The sequence below is a fragment of the Cuculus canorus genome, chromosome 1, assembly GCF_017976375.1.
Source record: "Cuculus canorus isolate bCucCan1 chromosome 1, bCucCan1.pri, whole genome shotgun sequence".
Lineage (NCBI taxonomy): Eukaryota > Metazoa > Chordata > Aves > Cuculiformes > Cuculidae > Cuculus > Cuculus canorus.
In genome coordinates this window covers 77,952,851-77,970,928 of record NC_071401.1, presented here as the reverse complement: position 1 = coordinate 77,970,928, position 18,078 = coordinate 77,952,851, and the positions used below count along the sequence as shown (strand labels likewise).

General features: G+C 42.8%; 1 protein-coding gene across 1 annotated transcript; it reads right to left on the bottom strand.

Annotated features, from left to right (window-relative positions):
* Positions 1–15,682: 15,682 nt before the first annotated feature.
* Positions 15,683–17,321, bottom strand: TMSB4X (thymosin beta 4 X-linked). The gene is made up of 3 exons (XM_054077588.1): positions 17,202–17,321; positions 16,488–16,602; positions 15,683–16,145 (listed from the first exon to the last, which is right to left on the bottom strand). The coding sequence occupies exons 2-3, from the start codon at positions 16,585–16,587 to the stop codon at positions 16,111–16,113; spliced, it is 135 nt and encodes a 44-aa protein (XP_053933563.1). The 5' UTR covers positions 16,588–16,602; positions 17,202–17,321; the 3' UTR covers positions 15,683–16,110.
* Positions 17,322–18,078: the final 757 nt, after the last annotated feature.

Genomic DNA, 18,078 nt, shown 5'->3' with positions numbered 1-18,078 from the left:
AGCAGATTTCAATGCTTGGTTTTCTAAAGTACCTTTTTAGCCAGGATTCCAGGTAAAAAGTGATGGGTCTGAGATGCCAAGCATAAAAATGTTTTTGTTAAGGAGAGCTCTGTCAGCTTGAAGACTTTGGACTACATTTTCTCTTTTGCTTCATTAAATTTGCGTGCAGACAAATAGTACCCAGTATGCTAACTCAAGGTATTATGAAAGCCTAATGGCTAATGATTCATAAAAATATGTGATAAGGCTGCCTGTGTCTTATCAAACAAAGGGCAAGACAACCAACATGACTACCCAAACAGAAACAATTTTGAACTGTTTTGGAGATCCCTATCTGCAGGTTCAGCTCATGAGAACAAAACCAACAGGGAAGTTTCAGGTAAAAACTAACCTAAAATGGGACTACAGGATCTAGTTTTTGTCAGAATTAGTACAACATCATAGAGTAACTGGGAATTTTGCTAACTGTGAACAAAGGGACAACAAGGAAGGGATCTGACAATGCCCTATAGTATAGAAATGACTTGAGTCACTTAAATAAAAAGCTAAAAGCCAGGGTTTCTATGCATATTTGTGTTCAAATTAACTGGCTACTTTTGCAGATCTGTCTGTGCCTGGGTAAGTTGAATGATTTCTGAGAGCCTACATAAACATAATGTAAAAGACAGTCCAGGCACACTGGGAGGTTTACAGTTTAAATGAAAGAAGTAACAATTAATTCAAAGTTTTTCTTTTCTTTTTCTTTTTTAATAAATACCAGTTGTTGATATCAATGACACTCTAAGCACCCTTTTTAATTACAAGATATCACAGAATCACACAGAATCACAGAATCACAAGGTTGGAAAGGACCCATTGGATCATCGAGTCCAACCGTTCCTAACACTCCCTAAACCATGTCCCTAAGTACTTCATCCACCCGTTCCTTAAACACCTCCAGGGAAGGCGACTCGACCACCTCCCTGGGCAGCCTGTTCCAGTACCCAATGACTCTTACTGTGAAGAATTTTTTTCTGATATCCAACCTGAACCTCCCCTGACGGAGCTTCAGGCCATTCCCTCTAGTCCTGTCCCCTGTCACTTGGGAGAAGAGGCCAGCTCCCTCCTCTCCACAACCTCCTTTCAGGTAGTTGTAGAGAGTAATAAGGTCTCCCCTCAGCCTCCTCTTCTCAAGGCTAAACAACCCCAGCTCTCTCAGCCGCTCCTCATAAGACTTGTTCTCCAGCCCCCTCACCAGCTTTGTTGCTCTTCTCTGGACACGCTCCAGAGCCTCAACATCCTTCTTGTGGTGAGGGGCCCAGAACTGAACACAGTATTCGAGGTGCGGTCTCACCAGTGCCGAGTACAGAGGGAGAATAACCTCCCTGGACCTGCTGGTGACCCCATTTCTGATACAAGCCAAGATGCCATTGGCCTTCTTGGCCACCTGGGCACACTGCTGGCTCATGTTCAGTCGGCTGTCAACCAGCACCCCCAGGTCCTTCTCTTCTGTGCAGCTCTCCAGCCATTCTTCCCCCAGTCTGTAGCGCTGCATAGGGTTGTTGTGCCCCAAGTGCAGGACCCGGCATTTGGTCTTGTTAAACCTCATCCCATTGGTCTCGGCCCAGCAGTCCAGCCTGTTCAGATCCCTTTGCAGAGCCTCCCTACCCTCCAGCAGGTCGACACTTCCTCCCAGCTTAGTGTCATCTGCAAACTTGCTGAGGGTGCACTCAATGCCTTCATCCAGGTCATTGATAAAGACATTGAACAGAGCTGGACCCAGTACTGAGCCCTGAGGAACTCCACTTGTGACTGGCCTCCAGCTGGAGTTAACTCCATTGACCACCACTCTCTGGGCCCGGCCATCCAACCAGTTTTCAACCCAGGAGAGTGTGCGCCTGTCCAGGCCAGAGGCTGACAGTTTCTGAAGCAGAATGCTGTGAGAAACTGTGTCAAAGGCTTTACTGAAGTCCAAGAAGACTACATCCACAGCCTTTCCCCCATCCAGTAGTTGAGTGATTTTGTCATAGAAGGTGATCAGGTTAGTTTGGCAAGATCTGCCTTTTGTAAACCCATGTTGACTGGGCCTGATCACCCGGTTCTCTTGCATGTGCTTCATGATAGCACTCAAGATTACCTGTTCCATGACTTTCCCTGGCACTGAGGTGAGACTGACAGGCCTGTAGTTCCCCGGATCCTCTCTGCAACCCTTCTTGTATATGGGCACAACATCAGCCAGCCTCCAGTCTAGTGGAACTTCCCCAGTCAGCCAGGACCTCTGGAAGATGATGGATAGGGGTTTGGAAAGGACATCCGCCAGTTCCTTCAATATTCTTGGGTGGATCCCATCCGGCCCCATAGACTTGTGGACGTCTAGCTGGGCAAGCAAGTCTCTAACCGCCTCCTCTTGGATCACGGGAGCCTCAATCTGCCCCTCTAACTCTTGGATTTGTAAACAGAAGGAACAACTTTCTTTGCTATTAAAGACTGAGGCGAAGAAGGCATTAAGTACTTCAGCCTTGTCCTTATCCCCTGTCACTGTTATTCCTTCTGCATCCACTAGAGACTGGATATTCTCCCTCGTCCTCCTTTTCCTGTTAATGTACTTGTAGAAAGACTTTTTGTTGTCTTTCACAGACTTAGCGAGTTTTAATTCTAGTTGGGCCTTGGCCCTCCTGATTTTTTCCCTGCACGATCTCACTTCGTCCCTGTAGTCCACCCAAGATGCCTGTCCTTTCCTCCAGAGCACATAGAGCTTCTTTTTCTTATTGACGCAATATGCACTGCAGCCTACTCCTTCAGTTAATTAGCACGGACACTCTGGAATTCTTTGCCTTCACTAGTGTGCAAGGGTCTGTTCTTACAGACCGACACAAAGAAGTAGGGTGTGAATCGATCAGGAAACTTACAGGAATAAACTCAAGAACTGAAAGACAAAGAATAAGAAAACCATATTCATAAAGGCAGTAGGTTTATGCAAATGCTAAACAGGGAGTGCAAGTGTATATAGCACCCATACTTGCTTCACATAATTAAGAAAGCCTATACATAGAACTTTTGAATTTAATACTCTCTGGGGCTTACATATATGCACTGCTAAATACAGCATTCACCCAGCATATGGAGCTATATGAAATATTGCTACTCAAAAAATTGGGCAGGATCTAGAAAAAAACAGAGTGTAAGTTAGATGTTCTAACATGGGAGTTTAGGACACAGATTTTCATGTTCTTTTAAGTTACTGGGAGAAAATCAAGACAGTAGGAAGTTAGTAACAGCAACAACCCTCAATATTCAGTTAGTTCCATGGAGGATTTATCAGGCACATCATTCATAATGTTTTTATGGATTACTTTGACTAAAGTGGACTAGGTTTTTATGCTTTCACCCTGAAGTCAAAAGTTGTAAGCAATCAAATAGCATCCATAAATTTCAGTTTTCATAAGAGAAAAAACCAAGGCATTGTCCTGTCCCAAATTTGTTTTCTAAATGATGGAAATTCTAGTTAATATCAACATCTGTTGAAATTATATCAAAAATACAAATCAAAGGTGCGTACTGCATAACAAAGATGTACATTTGTATGGTACAAGGCCCACTGCTGCTCTAAAGTGACGGAATGTTTACTATTAAGGTAATCTAATCAGAAGAGCCAGTAGAGGACAGGTGATTAAAGAGAGATGAAATCAGAGGCCTATAAAACATCATGGGGAAAAAGGCAGTTATTAATTTCCAATTCCATTATTCTGCTGCAGAGATATGACTTCCTAATGTGAAACAAAATCACTGATCACAACCGAGAAGAGTATTAAAAAGATGAGACTAATAAAACCACTGCCTATTCAAAACTTCTTTAAATCCTCATATATTCATGCCTGCTTTCTGAAGGTGGCAAAGTATGTATATTCTTGTCAGTTAAACTACTGACTGAGTTAAAAGTGTGGGTTTTTAAAAAAATCATCATTGCCTTAAGAGATAATGCACCTATGATTGAGCATCTGAAAAGCAAAGAACAAACTCAGTAAGACCTAGAGGAAGTAAAAGGTGGTACCTTATATATCTGTGTTGAGTTAATACCTCTTGCCTAGCTCTGGACAAACATGGAGCTGGAAACGAAACATTGCTCTAACAAACAATAGTGCAGCCTCAAAGTACCTTCTCATTTTGGTGAGTGCATTGCTGGTTGCTGAGGCATGAGGAAAAGAAGGACTGCTGTTCAGTGAGGACCAGCGTCATCGCCCATGAGAGACAGAGATGGTGATGAGGAGTGGGCATGGTGATACAGAGCAGAGATGACAATTATTTCCACAGAAGAAACATTCTTTTCCTTCTGCTTGGAAAAAAGGCTATCCATGTAGGCACTTTCCTTTTCCTAACCAAGCCTAGTAGTATCAGGCAGTCAATGATTTGTCAAGACTTAGGGCTTAGATATAAATTTCCACAGATCCTCTGAGCTCCTTTTGTGGAGCCATCCACCTCCTGCTAGTCCAGCTGAGTATTTGAAATGTAACCCACAAGACAAAAAGTGTGATAACGGGGTTTTTTTATAAGGTATCTGCACCATCTATTTTAGGCTGGTTTAATGATTTAACTTCTGTGCAATTTGAAAGACTAATATTAGCAGACAAGTACCCTTTTAAAGTCAATAGAAATGTCTGCAGTAGCTAGCTGAACACCTCCTTGCTTTTTGAGATAAAACTGAAGCATGATTTAACACAAAAAATATTTGTCAGCTCAGTCAAATACAGAGTAATTCTTAAAATATTACCAAGAATGGTATATGCAAGTAAGCAGTCAGTTTTCATATTCTATGTATATCATTTGCCTTAAGCAGCTCAGTATACACACTAATAAATCTGATACTGCAAAGTTACACTGGAGCTATTTCTTCATCTATCAGGTACTGCAATGTTTCAGTGTCCGTAAGGGCTTGAGTGTGTTTGTCTGCCTCACTGGAAATAACTTTTTCGTGTATAAAGAAGGAAAACCAGCCAGTGATATACCCCTCCTATATAAGCAATAAAATGTAAACAAATTGTGTGGAATTTGTAATAATGGCCTTGTTACTGTTGGAAGTAAGAATAGTGGCTGAAGGCAGTGGACAATCCATTACCAGATTAACAATCTATACTCTGCATCTATGAAAGAAGCAATCTGTAAGTGCCCACTAACGTGGAGACATATCACGAAAGATAATTTTACAGACTTCTTTACATGTATTGAAAGAATTCAGTGTATATGGCTGAAACTCACCATGGTGTTATAAATCACTCACATTCACAAAGACCAAAGCACAGGCCTTGATCACGTAATAAATTTATTTATTTGAGCAGAGAAGAACTGGGTATTTAATCCTGCCAAACCTTTGTTCATCGTTGTGGCATTTACTCATGTGATTATTCCCTCTGGTTGCTGCCACTTTTGCTCAGCCTGGAGTATGCCTGTCCCATAAATAGCCTGCCACGCAGGTGTGGAAAAGCGTAAACTTCTAGTGATTTCTTTACAATCATAATTGTTTATTTGTTTGTTCTCTGTCATGGCCCATTTTCTTTTAACATCGATAAAATTTTAGAAAGATACAACGCCTGAAGACACATCTGATTAAGATGCCCATAATCCAGCATTGATGTAAGTTATATTACTTCTGTATAAAAAAAAATCAGTAAAAGGGAATTTTAAAACAGATGTTAAGTACTGTACGCTATTTCAGTTTCCTATCTGTCTTTTAATGATGCATGCATCTTTGGATGCAGCTCTATGTGCAGGATGATGGGCAAGGCACTCTGTCCCAGAAGCACCAGTGCTCCAGGTAGTCCCCTCCTTGCAGTTTCTGGGCTAGCAGCAAGTAAAAAAAAATGGCCAGCTACTCTAGATCATTTGCCAGAGCTGGGCGTGGGAGGATGGTCCTTTCCCACTGCTCTCCTTTGTGGGGCTGTGCAGAAGAAAGTTGCCGAAGGCTCTTTGGCATTTGCTGCTTCCTTGGATGTATGCTGCTGAAGTCATGGTCACCCTCCCTATCACCTGCAGCTCCGTTTTGTTGCGTGTACTGGAGTGGACTCCCAAAAAGTCCTGCAGAAGTAACAGCGGTCTTAGCCACTAAGGAAAGCAATGGTCAGGGCAGAAAAAACTCAACTAAATAGTACAAACCTTATTCTCTCGGCGTTTAGAGGCACACTCCATTTGGAAATCACATCTCTTGTGTGTGTGTTTGTGTGTAACAAAGAAGTCACTCCATCATTCAGGCCAGTTTTGCATCAGGTCAAATACTGACCAGCAGCGAAGCGGTCTCCTGTCCCTGCTGACTCTAATGAGAAGTGAAAATTCATTGGACTCCATACGGAGATTTTACGCATTTGGTTTAGCATATATGCCAGTTCTGCTACATACGGCCTGTTAGCTTATGGCACCGCCGACAAGAAGGACACAGAGCACCTCCACATCCCTGCTGTGCAAGATAAGCATATGGTACTAATATAAAATGTAATTGATTTCACTGGCACAACCTGCAGCTCACAGACAACACCCTAAAATAATTTAAAAGTATCAATAATCTACTATTAGATTGCAACTATTAATATGTGATATTGCTCCTTCGAATCCCTGAGCGAACAATTTGCAATGGCTTCCTTTCTTTCTCTATAAATTCAGCCTCCTTCTTTCTTTCTCCTTCCATATATATCCCTCACATATAGTTGTCTGAGCACTCCTAGAGGATGACATGTAGGAAAAAAAGATATACCAAGACATAATTACACGGATATAGCTAACAGAAAAGGCCTAGATGTTTCAAATGTCACTAGATCTGAAGATGTGTGGGCAGGATTAACAACACTAGTATGTTGCCACTGGTAACTGACTGCATCGTTAACCTGCCCACTGCTGGCTAACAGCGTGAGAAAGGATAAGTCTAAGGACTTCTCACTAGGAACAAACAAGCTTATAAAAAAAACCCCTAGAACTTATTGCTGTGAAGCTGAGATGAACAAGGGGAAGGACTGCATAAAGGTTAGATAAGAGCGCTTTCTTTCTGATGGGCAGCCTACACAGCATCTAACCCTTCCAGATTGCTGACATGCAGCTGCTTCCTCAGCTGGGTCAGCCCTGAGGGACCATTTCAGTTTTGGCCATTTCAGAAAGAAGGGAAAGGAAAGAGTGAAGGTTTTACCGGGAATATTTTAAAGCCACAGACATCTCAGGCAGAAAATATTTCATGGAGTCCCACTGTCAAAAAGTTGGCAGCAGGCTCCTGCTGAGAGTGAGAGATTTGGAGACACCAAGCAATCTGACAGACGATTTGACTGCATAAATGGAGTCATACACATGATCTGACGTAGGGAGTAGTTGCTGGCAGGGGTGGTACAAACACAGTTTGGGTATTACAGACAAAGGCTAAAGAGAAAACCAAGCTTTCTGGGCACAGAAGAGTGATATTATTAGAGTGCCTATCAAGAAGGGGGAGAACAAATTTAGGGAAGGAAACAGGATTCAGTGAAAAATAAGGATATGTGAAAGGAGATAGTGAGAAGAGAAAAACTTGAGATATGCAATTGCACTTCACATGTCATGCAAAGACAATGGTTACTCCCATTCCTTCTGAGAAGCGCTCATTGCGGCAGAGTCCTGACTAAGAAGCCCCATACAAGCTAATATAAATGGGGGGCGGCACGCGTTGCAAGGCACTAAAACTACATTATTACCCTTAATTAGGCACTCAAATAAAAAATGACCTGATGAGTAAGTACCTTAAACATCCAGAAAACTCACTGAAATAAAGGCAACCAAAGCCGCACAACACCTTGATGCTTCACAGGGCCTTTAACTTTGGCAAAGAGGGAAATCTCATGGGATGCTGTGAGCATCTAACTGCACTGTTAGCACTATGCCTAAATATGTTATCCTTATTCAGCACCTTTTCAGGCTAACAAAGTTAAAATTGTGTAAAATCATTCCTAGTCTCGGAATACTATCTGACATATTTTTTTGATGTTGGAGAGCACAAACTGTAAATAGCTACCCACAGCGTGGCCTTTGCTGAGAAAAAACTCAGCTCACAAAGACCAGTTGAAAAGGATATAGAAGAGACTGTGCTCGTGCTGCAATGCATGTGATTAAACAGCTCTGCTCCACTTAAAGGCCTTTCAGAGAATGCCAGACTGTTCCTAGTTTTAACCTTTAAAATGCAGCAAGGACTTGAGAGCTACTTTGGCATTTCTCAGTGTAACCCACACCTCCCACATACAGCAGAGATGATTTTAACAAGAAAAGTATCGGGGAAGCAGCCATATATGGGTATGTACAGCCTATGTACAGACCCCTGTAAAAGTTTACATCTCTCTCGGAAAGGTTTTTCAATTGTATCCCTCCTGGCATCACACTGACTCCTCATACCAAGAAGTCATTTCATCTACGATAGTGTCACTCATTTTCAGAACTTCCCCTTCCCCCCCTCCATTTATGCTGGCAAGTCATCTACCAAAAGCAAAGAAGGAAGCAGATTTTTGTGTGTCTCCCAGAGTGCTAATTAAAATTGCTAAAAAAAAATAAAAATTAAAGAAACGTGAAGTTCTTCCCAGGAGCGACATTCTCTGCGTGATCCAAGCAAGCATGAGCTGCTTTTGCAGTCACGAGCTATGGAGACGAGACTGTCTGGGATCCATCTATCTTACCCTAACTTGTCAGAGCAGTGAGGTATAGCTCAGCTGCTAGGAGTTTTCTTATTCCTAATTCATGCTGAAACAATACGGTGAAACTAAAACCATTAATGCCTTTATCAACTCACTTAATTTCTTGTAATGCTTTTTTTTGCTACTGCTAGGGAATAGGAATGGTTCTATAACACTCATTGTGCAATGCTTTCTCATGGAAGTCATTTTAATATACCCCCTATGATAATTTCTCACAGAACCTTCTGGCCTTTGACTTAATCCAGGGACAAGATTTTCTGAAGACCTAGACATCACACTCCCTGTCAAGAAAAGCCTTCATAGACAGTGTACTACCCTTATGTAGTAATTAGAATCTTTAAGCAATGCTTTTACATATGAGCTGGTTTGCCCCACTCCTAGGACGCAAAGCAGTCCTAAACCCAGCACTGGTAAGGCTATGGCTGGTCTATATTCCTGCATGGTACTGGTAGGGCTCAATCATTTTACAATATTTCTCTGCATGACCGAAATTTCATAACTAAGATCTTCACTATTAACCATCTCCCTGGGGGGAAAAAAAAAAAGAAAAAAATTATTATATGGGATGTACAAATTTTAACGAAGTTCCTACATATTTTGAGGTATGTTTTTCAGAAGAGGTCCCAAGGAAAGACTGAAGTTAGCAGAACAAATAACAAGAAAAGACATTTTTCTCCAGCTTCTTTCAATTCAACTTACCAGTCTCCTCGTCTCTTATGAAGTTCTCTTTCTACTGCTGTCCTTGTTTTAATAAAATTTGTTCTCTGTGTTCCTCCTGACCCCAGGGCGGCGAAGGGTACCAATGCCGACCACTGTTCTCACCTCTCAGCAGTGCAGGAAAAACACAGGATCGGGGATCACTCCACATCTGACATTGTCTACCTGGACTTCTACAAAGCATTTGACACTGTCCCACACAATATCCTTGTCTCTAAATTGGAGAGACATGGATTTGACGGGTGTACCACTCTGTGGATAAGGAATTGGCTGGATGACTGCATTTAGAGTTGTGGTCAATGGCTCAAGCGGAGATCAGTGATGAGAGACAGTCCTCCGGAGTCAGTATTGGAACCGGTGCTGTTCCACACCTTTATCAGAGACATGGACAGTGGGATTGAGTGTGCCCTCAGCAAGTTTGTCAACCACACCAAGGTGTGTGGTGTGGTTAACACTGGATGGAAGGGATGCCATCCAGTCGGACTTTAACATAATTGAGAGGTGGGCCTGTGTGAACCTCATGAAGTTCAACAAGGTCAAGTGCAAGGTCCGGCACATGGGCTGGACAATCCTAAGCACAAATACAGGCTGAGTGGAGAATTGATTGAGAGTAGGTCTGAAGAGAAGGACTTGGGGGTCATGGTTGATGAGAAGCTCAACACGACTCAGCAATGTGCACTTGCAGCTCAGAGGTCATCTGTACCCTGGACTGTATCAAAAGCATTACCAACAGGTCAAGGGAGGTGATTTTCCCTCTCTACTCTACTCTCATGATACCCTACTGGGAGTACTGCATTCAGCTCTGGGGCTCTCAACAGAAGAAGGACATAGATCCGTTGGAGTGGGTCCAGAAGAGGGCTACAAAGGTAATCAAAGGACTGGAGAATCTCTGCTATGAATTCAGGCTGAAAGAGTTGGGGTTGTTCAGCCTGAAGAAGAAACGGCTTCAGAGAGACCTTGTAGCAGCCTTCCAGTACATAAAGGGAGGCTACAAGAAAGCTGGAGAGGGAATATTCACAAGGATGTGCAGTGATAGGACAAGGGGTAATGGCTTTAAACTGAAAGAGGGTAGATTTAGATTAGATATACAGAAGAAATTCTTTACTAGGAGGATGGTGACAGACACTGAGGTGCTACCATAATACTTTGAAAAAAATATAGCATTAAACTCCAAGCAGGTTTTCTTTTGCCCAACTTTATTGGACACCAACTTTATTGGGTATGAACTACTATCTTCTTTTTATTGTCTGAGTTTGATATGGTCACATCCTTCATATGTGATGAAATCACACACATGACATCCTAGAAATTAGGGAATGCTTCTTTATATTTTTCTTCCTGTGTAATACCTTGCTTTTGATAATTCTAACTATATAGTCCTAGAGAGAATCACAAAATCTGACCTAAACTTAATTTTCATGTGTAGAATTGTCCAACATCAAATTAGGATCCTTCAGAGAGGTAAGCAAGTGTTATAAGCCCTTTGCCAAAAAGCTGAAATTTTGGTCCTTCAGGAAATATACCACATCAGACCTTGTCACGTATGTACTACTGACTGCATTTTCCACTGCAGAACGGGTCAGTGGCATTTCTGAGAGGCAACGCCCAGTTTGAAAGGAAGCATGAAACACATCTTGCTGTTGGCACAATTTTCTTAAACAAGCCAAATGATACAGAATCCATGAGGTGAAATTAAATGCATGAAAAACTAATCCAGCAAGTGATTTTTCAGATTATTATGTAGCTCCAAAATTCTCTACATTATCTTGCATCAAAATCTAGCTGTGCAGAGGGCCTTAAAGAAAAATTCCAAAGCTGCAAGTGACGTTTTGAAGAAATATTTCTCCTTTTCAAAACACTTTAAAATGCTATACCTGAGTACTATAAACCATATCAAACATAGTAATATGTCATATGGTAAAGAAGCAGTCTTCTAGGAAATAAAACATAAAATAATATCTATGAAAATCTGTAAAATAAGTTAGATGAAATTTGAACCATCTGAAAACCTGAATTTCATTCTTTCGGTCTAAAGAGAAACATATTTCAGCTAGTTCATCTGTCTTATTTTAGAGAACTGAATGTTGCTGCTGTAGCTTCAAACCTCTAGAAAATACTAGGGATAGCTAAATTATTCATGGCAAATATTATAAAACATGTAAATGCATTCCTTTTCTTGGTTTTGGTTTGTTGTTTGTTTTTTGTTTTTTTTTTTTAATTTTCAAACACATCTCTAGTCAGTTTGAAAGTGTGCTCAATATTCATCCATACCACGCAAACAAAGGGTACTGCAAATGTTCATGGAATACGCAATATCTAAGAAGTCACATGAGACTATCTCCAGGCCCAAATTTCAAGTCCTGGACCATATGTCAAAGATAAAATTATTAGAATTACAAGCATGGGAAAAGCTTTCTTCGTCACCAAGGAGCCTTTGGTCAATTGAATGAATATTTTATTCAAGACAATGTTTTGATTGGACATGTGAATATTTGGGGACTATTCAAATGATGGAAATATACTTAAATTAGAGTAAATCCACCTACTTGTTCGAAAAATGTTGATGAAAGGAAAATATATGTTAGGTAAGCAATAAATCCAGAGCCATCAGAAAACCTGAGGCCGTAGGACTTCTGAATGTAAGAAAAAGACAAAACGTTATTTACTCGTAATAGCCCCAGTCTGCCATTCTTTGCATATCACGGCCTGAAACTAACAGTATAGATTTGACTGTGCTTTGTCATCAGCATCCTCTTATTGTGAGAGTACAGTGGTTGGAGAATCTCCCAGTTGCCAGTTCTCATTACATTGCATAGATGTCATTGTGTCTGACAGTTTTCATAAAGACCAAGCTCCAGGAGACAGAAAAATCTCTGGAGAACCTTAGCTTCTGATTACAAAGAAAAAAGGAATGTTGTAGTCCTCGTGGTTGCAGAAACAACATAAAGAAAATCATCTTTGCTGTGCTTCCAATATGCTGAAGGCTAATTAAGCCAAAGACGAAATTAAATATCTCTCAGAACCTACAACGCTTGCAGTTCTTTTTTCCTAAGCAGGAAGGAGAGAAAGTTAGAAAGTGGTCCGACATCTTTAAAACCTGCTAAAAGCAATTCTGGAATTCAGGTCATTAATTTCAGCTGAAAACAGAAAAATGGCATCTTTCTTGTCATAAGTCACAGAATTTTGAAATTGGTGTATGGTAAAGAGCAGAGCCTTTAAAAAAAATCATCGTATCACGGGGACAATAGCAAATTAATCTGTCAGACAGTGTACAAATAATGGGTATATGTTGTCTGGAATTGCCTTTCTTCAAATTAACAAAATAGCCCATTTAATTTACAATTCAGTTGCCTTGCCTGTTGAATTGAAAAAGCACAAAGCTGGCGTAAAGATGATCTCACAGAAGGCAGCTCTGCCAAGGCTGCCATAGGTTGCTTTGCATAGTCATCCTACTGTATATCAACGAATAAGCATGAACTGCATTTTGTGTTTCTTCACACCCCTTTTAGTATCAGCCCTGTGGAATTATTGTACTGAATGCTGTGCTATGTGCTCTTTGTATTTTATATGATGCTTGGATTAGTGCATGTTTCCTTATTAATAAAACTATGTTGCGCAGCAGCTGTATCTGGCAGCCATACATGATTACAATACACAATAGGAACTGCTCATTTCTACACTGTTTCTAGGGAAGTAAAGGGTTACTAGGGGAAGTGGTGTTTTATCACACATTCCGCATTGCACAAAAATAGCCTAGAAGACCAAAATGCTTGCATTAAAGTCTCCACACTTCTGTAATTAATTTTAATACCACAATAGTCTATTTTGGATATTGTTAGCATATGCTTTCTGTCCAATATATGTATAGTTACTGGTATTTGGGGAGGTGCATGAAGGAGAAAATCTTTTCTTAAATACTGAGAAAGTTAGAATTTTGCTCAGTACTTGAGAGCAGAGCTACTCACCCCATAGCCTCAACAGAGCTGCCTCTCTGCTGCGGGCGGGCAGGCAGCACACCAAACATGGTGAAGCCTTCCTCTCTTAGGGCTGGAATAATGTGATTGCACAGCATGTGAGATCAAAAAACATACGTTCCTTTCTGTTTCTGATGACCCTTTTTCACAACCAGGTTTTGGGCTGCATCTTTTTTTTTTCCTAGTCCATTTGTTGCTGGTGAAAGTTTCTAGACTGACAGCCAAAGAGATTCGTCTCCTTTATTATCCACAGCCAAAAGCTAGCACAAACACAGCTCTGAGTACTACAATCGATCTATCCGAGCCTTCGTGTTTTGTGCCATTAATTGCATTGCTGTAAAGTAGGCATGAGATGTGACCACCTCAATACTCTCTATGCGAAGCATGGCTAGTATCTGCCACAATTTTCTCAGAGTATGTGCAAAGAGCTCAACAATAAGCAAAGCCGGGAATGAGAGGATCCAGCAATTCCTGAGTTTGACCTGCAAGGTTTACATTCCAGTGGATTTTGTGTTTTATTCAGTCCTTGATCCCAGAAACAGAGCTCCTAGCAGTATACTACTTATTGTCCTGTCTCCTGAAAACAGATCTAAGCCTCACCATGTACCTGAGACCATCAGGCATATTGCACATGGTGGTACTCTTTGGACAGCACTGTCTTCTCGTCACTTTGAGCTTGCAGTTCTGAGGTCAGAGGCCCCATAGGTCATGATGGTTTTGCTGAATGCTAGCTTACAGCAGACACTTTGACCTACACCAAGCTATGTTTATCTTATGCTTTGCTTCTCTCAGAAATACATTTCTTTGGTTTTTACTCATTTGCGCACACACAGTTCAGACTGTATGTTTCTGAATTTAGTCATGTTACATCCTGTGTTACCTGATTAAAATCTGTAGCTGGGAGCTGATTTTTTAATTCACTTTTTAGAAACCTGGCTAAGTTTCCTACCTCTCTCCCATTATATACAGGGAATAAAGTGAAAGCTTGAGACACTTACAAATGCAAGAAATGGTTCACTTCATTCCTGAACTCATCAGTTTAAATTACTGTAGAGGTCCTTATGCCATCAGGACTTCCCAAATTTTCCACTGCTGGGGGGGCTGAGAACTGTGCCCACAGACACAGGGCACCTTGGGGCCCCTCCCTCTCCAGCAACATAGACATCCACCAAACCTCCAAGTAGGTAGGGGAGCCCCACTCCTCTTACTCAAAGGACAGATTTTTGCTGCAGCCAGATGCTAAGGAGAGCTGGTAGCAGGAAACCCCAAACCTACGTGACCTGCCTCAAGTCAGCAGTCTCAGCAAAACTCAGGCTTCCCCTGAGGGACTAATTTTGCTTCACAGGAACTAGCTGAAATTAAGTCTCAAGCCCTGAAGACACAACTAAAGCACTGAAGAACCATGCTCGCCACTCTTTTTATTTTTCCAGAATGTTAAATTATTCACTTTAAAGTGGAGTAACGGACTAAATCTATGACTACTAAAACTCAAGTCCTACTGACCTCCCTGGATCACAGATTTTGCCTGCCATTATTTGAGTAAAAATAACCAAAAAGCACCCCAAACTGAATGGACTGCCATAAAGAAGCAGCATGGAGTGTTGCTATTCACACAAAGGTTTCAATATAATCTTTGTTTTCTAAGTTACTAAGACATTTTTGCCTCCAAATACTTTCTTTAGAACTAGTAAAGCAAATGTAGCCTTTTAGTCTTTTGATACCCATTCTTAGGATCAAGTAGCCATTAAGAGACATAAAACTGTTCAAAACATGACTAGCATTTTGGTAAAACAATTTCTATTTGCATGGGGCACCATCATCTAAAATAGCTTTAAAATATTAAAAAGCTTATGGTGAAAATTTGGCTTAAAATTGAAATTACATCTTCTTTTATGTACTGGATTAGCAGAACAAGGCTTATTATTATTTAACCAGTCATGGATTTATACAACCGAGGTTGAATCTGTGCAACAGTACAGAATGGTTCTTACTAAAAGAGCTGCACTATGGGCGGGGCAAAGCAGTAACCATAGCCAAATTTTTTGCCGTTATCAATCTCTACGTTAAATAGCGAAAAAATATTTAAAGTGATATACTCACACGTAACAAATGATAAGACATGCAAATTTTTACCGTAATTGTTTTAAAAGCTAGCTTCGAGGAACCCGAATTTATCTAATGGTGAGAGCACATAGAAAAAAAAAAAAAGAATGGTGACTGAGGTTTGAGTCATCTCCAGAGATTTTTATGGTATCCCATGTCTCAGTACCAGCTTTTTATGCTTCGTTTCCTTTGACAGTTCTCCAAATACAGGACATAAATACCATCCAGGTTTTAAAACATTTTATTTGCATATTAAAAAAATTGTGCATTCCAATAATTAAAATCATTTGAACAAAAAAAAAAAAAAATGGCACTCGATTAACTGCATTTTACAGCTCGCAGGACCTCGGTACAGCTTTGCATTTATTCGTGTGTTACTCTAGTTTACTGTAGTCCCACCCAAGTTCTTCTTTCATCAACATGCAAGCTCTTTCATGCCACCAGGACCAAAGCCAGACAGGCAGAGGGAAAGGCAGCGCCTTCATTCAGTGTCAGTAGTTCTCTCTATTCTTTTGATGTGAAAGGGGCAGTACAGTCATTTTAAACTTTATCCAACCTCTTTGCATCTTACAAAGTTAAACAGCTAAAAGAAGTAAAATAAGAAGGCAATGCTTGTGGAATGTACAGTGCATAATTTGGAAGGGCAGATTTCATTACGATTCCCCCGCTTGCTTCTCCTGTTCAATTGCTAAAATGGGGGAAAACAAACAGAAAAGAAGAAAAAGTAAAGATCGAGAACCTGAAATACAGTCACACCATTCCCATGATTTGTTACGAGCGCAGGCAACATCCGTATCAAAACAGAAATGTAAATAATTGCCATTTAAGCGCTACTACGAGGTGGGTTCAGGATTTCACCGCCTGGCACAGCCACAGCCGTGTATCCTCCCTCTGCTCCGCACCCTCGGCTCCCCGCCTGCCGCCCCTTTGTCTCCTCCCGCCCCCCCTCCCTCCATCCATCCCTCCCTCCATCCCTCCCTCTCCCCATCCCTCCCTCCCTCCCTCTCCATCCCCGCCCGCCCGCACTCACTTTCTTTTGAAGGCAGCGGGTTTTTCTCTTGCGTCTCTGTCTTCTTCAATTTGGACTTGTCAAATTTCTCGATCTCAGCCATGTCTGGTTTGTCGGACATGTTTGCCAGGTAACTCTTGAGCACAAAAGGAAAGGAAGAACACCCCGTTATCACCGGCGGGGGCTGCCCGGGTCCCCCCAGCCCCGCTCCAGCCGCGCCCAGCGCAGGGACGGCCACAACGCGCAAAACTCGAACGCACGCAGCCAATAAAGACGCTCGACCCCCGCCATATTCACTAATTAAGAACATTCATCGTTTTCTAGTAAATCATTTCCAAGCGAAAGCGTTCGTTTAATCCAGCATCAAAGGCGCTGCAGCCGCCGGGGGGCAACTCCCAGTATGCGCGGAGCACAATAGAGAGGGGAGCGCCAGGCGGTGACCGCGCTTTTAACTCGCTAAGGGAAAATTAATTAAAATAAACCCCAAAAATAAAGCCCCGGGACGGCAACAATCCCGCATGCCACCGCCCTTCAGCGCCGCGACCACCAGACAATACTCCCCCCTCGGACAATAGCCACCCCACCCCCCCCCGGACAATAGCCGCCCTCCCCCGGACAATAGCCCTGCCCTGCCCGAGCCCACGGGTTGCGGGGATAGGGCCTGTGTGCCCACAATGGGGGGGCCGGGAGGGGGGGGAGAAGGGGGTCGAAAAGGGGGGGAGCGGCGGGACCCACCGGTGTCGCCGCGCGGTGATGCTCAGCCCGGCCGCTCGCTGCCGCCGCTCCGCACGCCAGTATAAAGGGCGAGCGCTGGCGGGGCGGTTTTATCCCCGCGCCTATGCAAATGTCGGTGATGTCACCCCCTAACCATTTTGCCGCTTTTCCGCCTTTTTCTCTTCCCTCCCTTTCCCCCCACCCCCCTTACCGCACCCCTTTGCTTCCTTCCCCTCCCTCCACAGCCCAGCCCTCCTCCCCCCAGGGGCCCACGCAGCTATTGGCGCACACGGACACAGACCTACAGCTTTTAAAGCCGAATATGTCTCGGTTCTGGTCACCAGAGGCATCCCAGGGACTGTCCATGAAGGCGGCTGCTGCCCCTGGATCCCCGGGGCTGGGGCAGGGAAGCAGGGGGAGATGCCGGAGGAAGAAGGGGGGAGTGATGCTGGAGCGCTGGGCACGGCTGGAGCCGTGCGGTGGATTTGCTTCAGCTCTTTCTGTGCGCCCCTCTCCCGGCTGAGCAAGATCAGCTCGCTGATTATGCTACTCAAATTTCCGCATTTAGAAGGAAAAAAACCACGAAACCCTCATCCCTTCAGTGCTCCGGGAGCTGCCCCCACCCCCAACTGCCTTTGCAACCTTGTTGCGGGGGGGGTGGGGGTTGGGAATGAAAAAAATCCCATCGCTGCCCTTACAACCATGCTGTAAGGAAAGGAAAACAATCCATGGCTGTCCTTGCAACCCTGCTGCAAAGAAAGAATAAACTCCCATTGCTGTCCGGGAAGAAAGAACCGCCCCCACCCCACCCCATTCCGGGCCATGCTTTGGTGCCGGCTCAGCAGACAATGGCTCTGGGTCCCTCCCCGGCAGCCCTGCAGAGCTCCGGGTGTTCCCA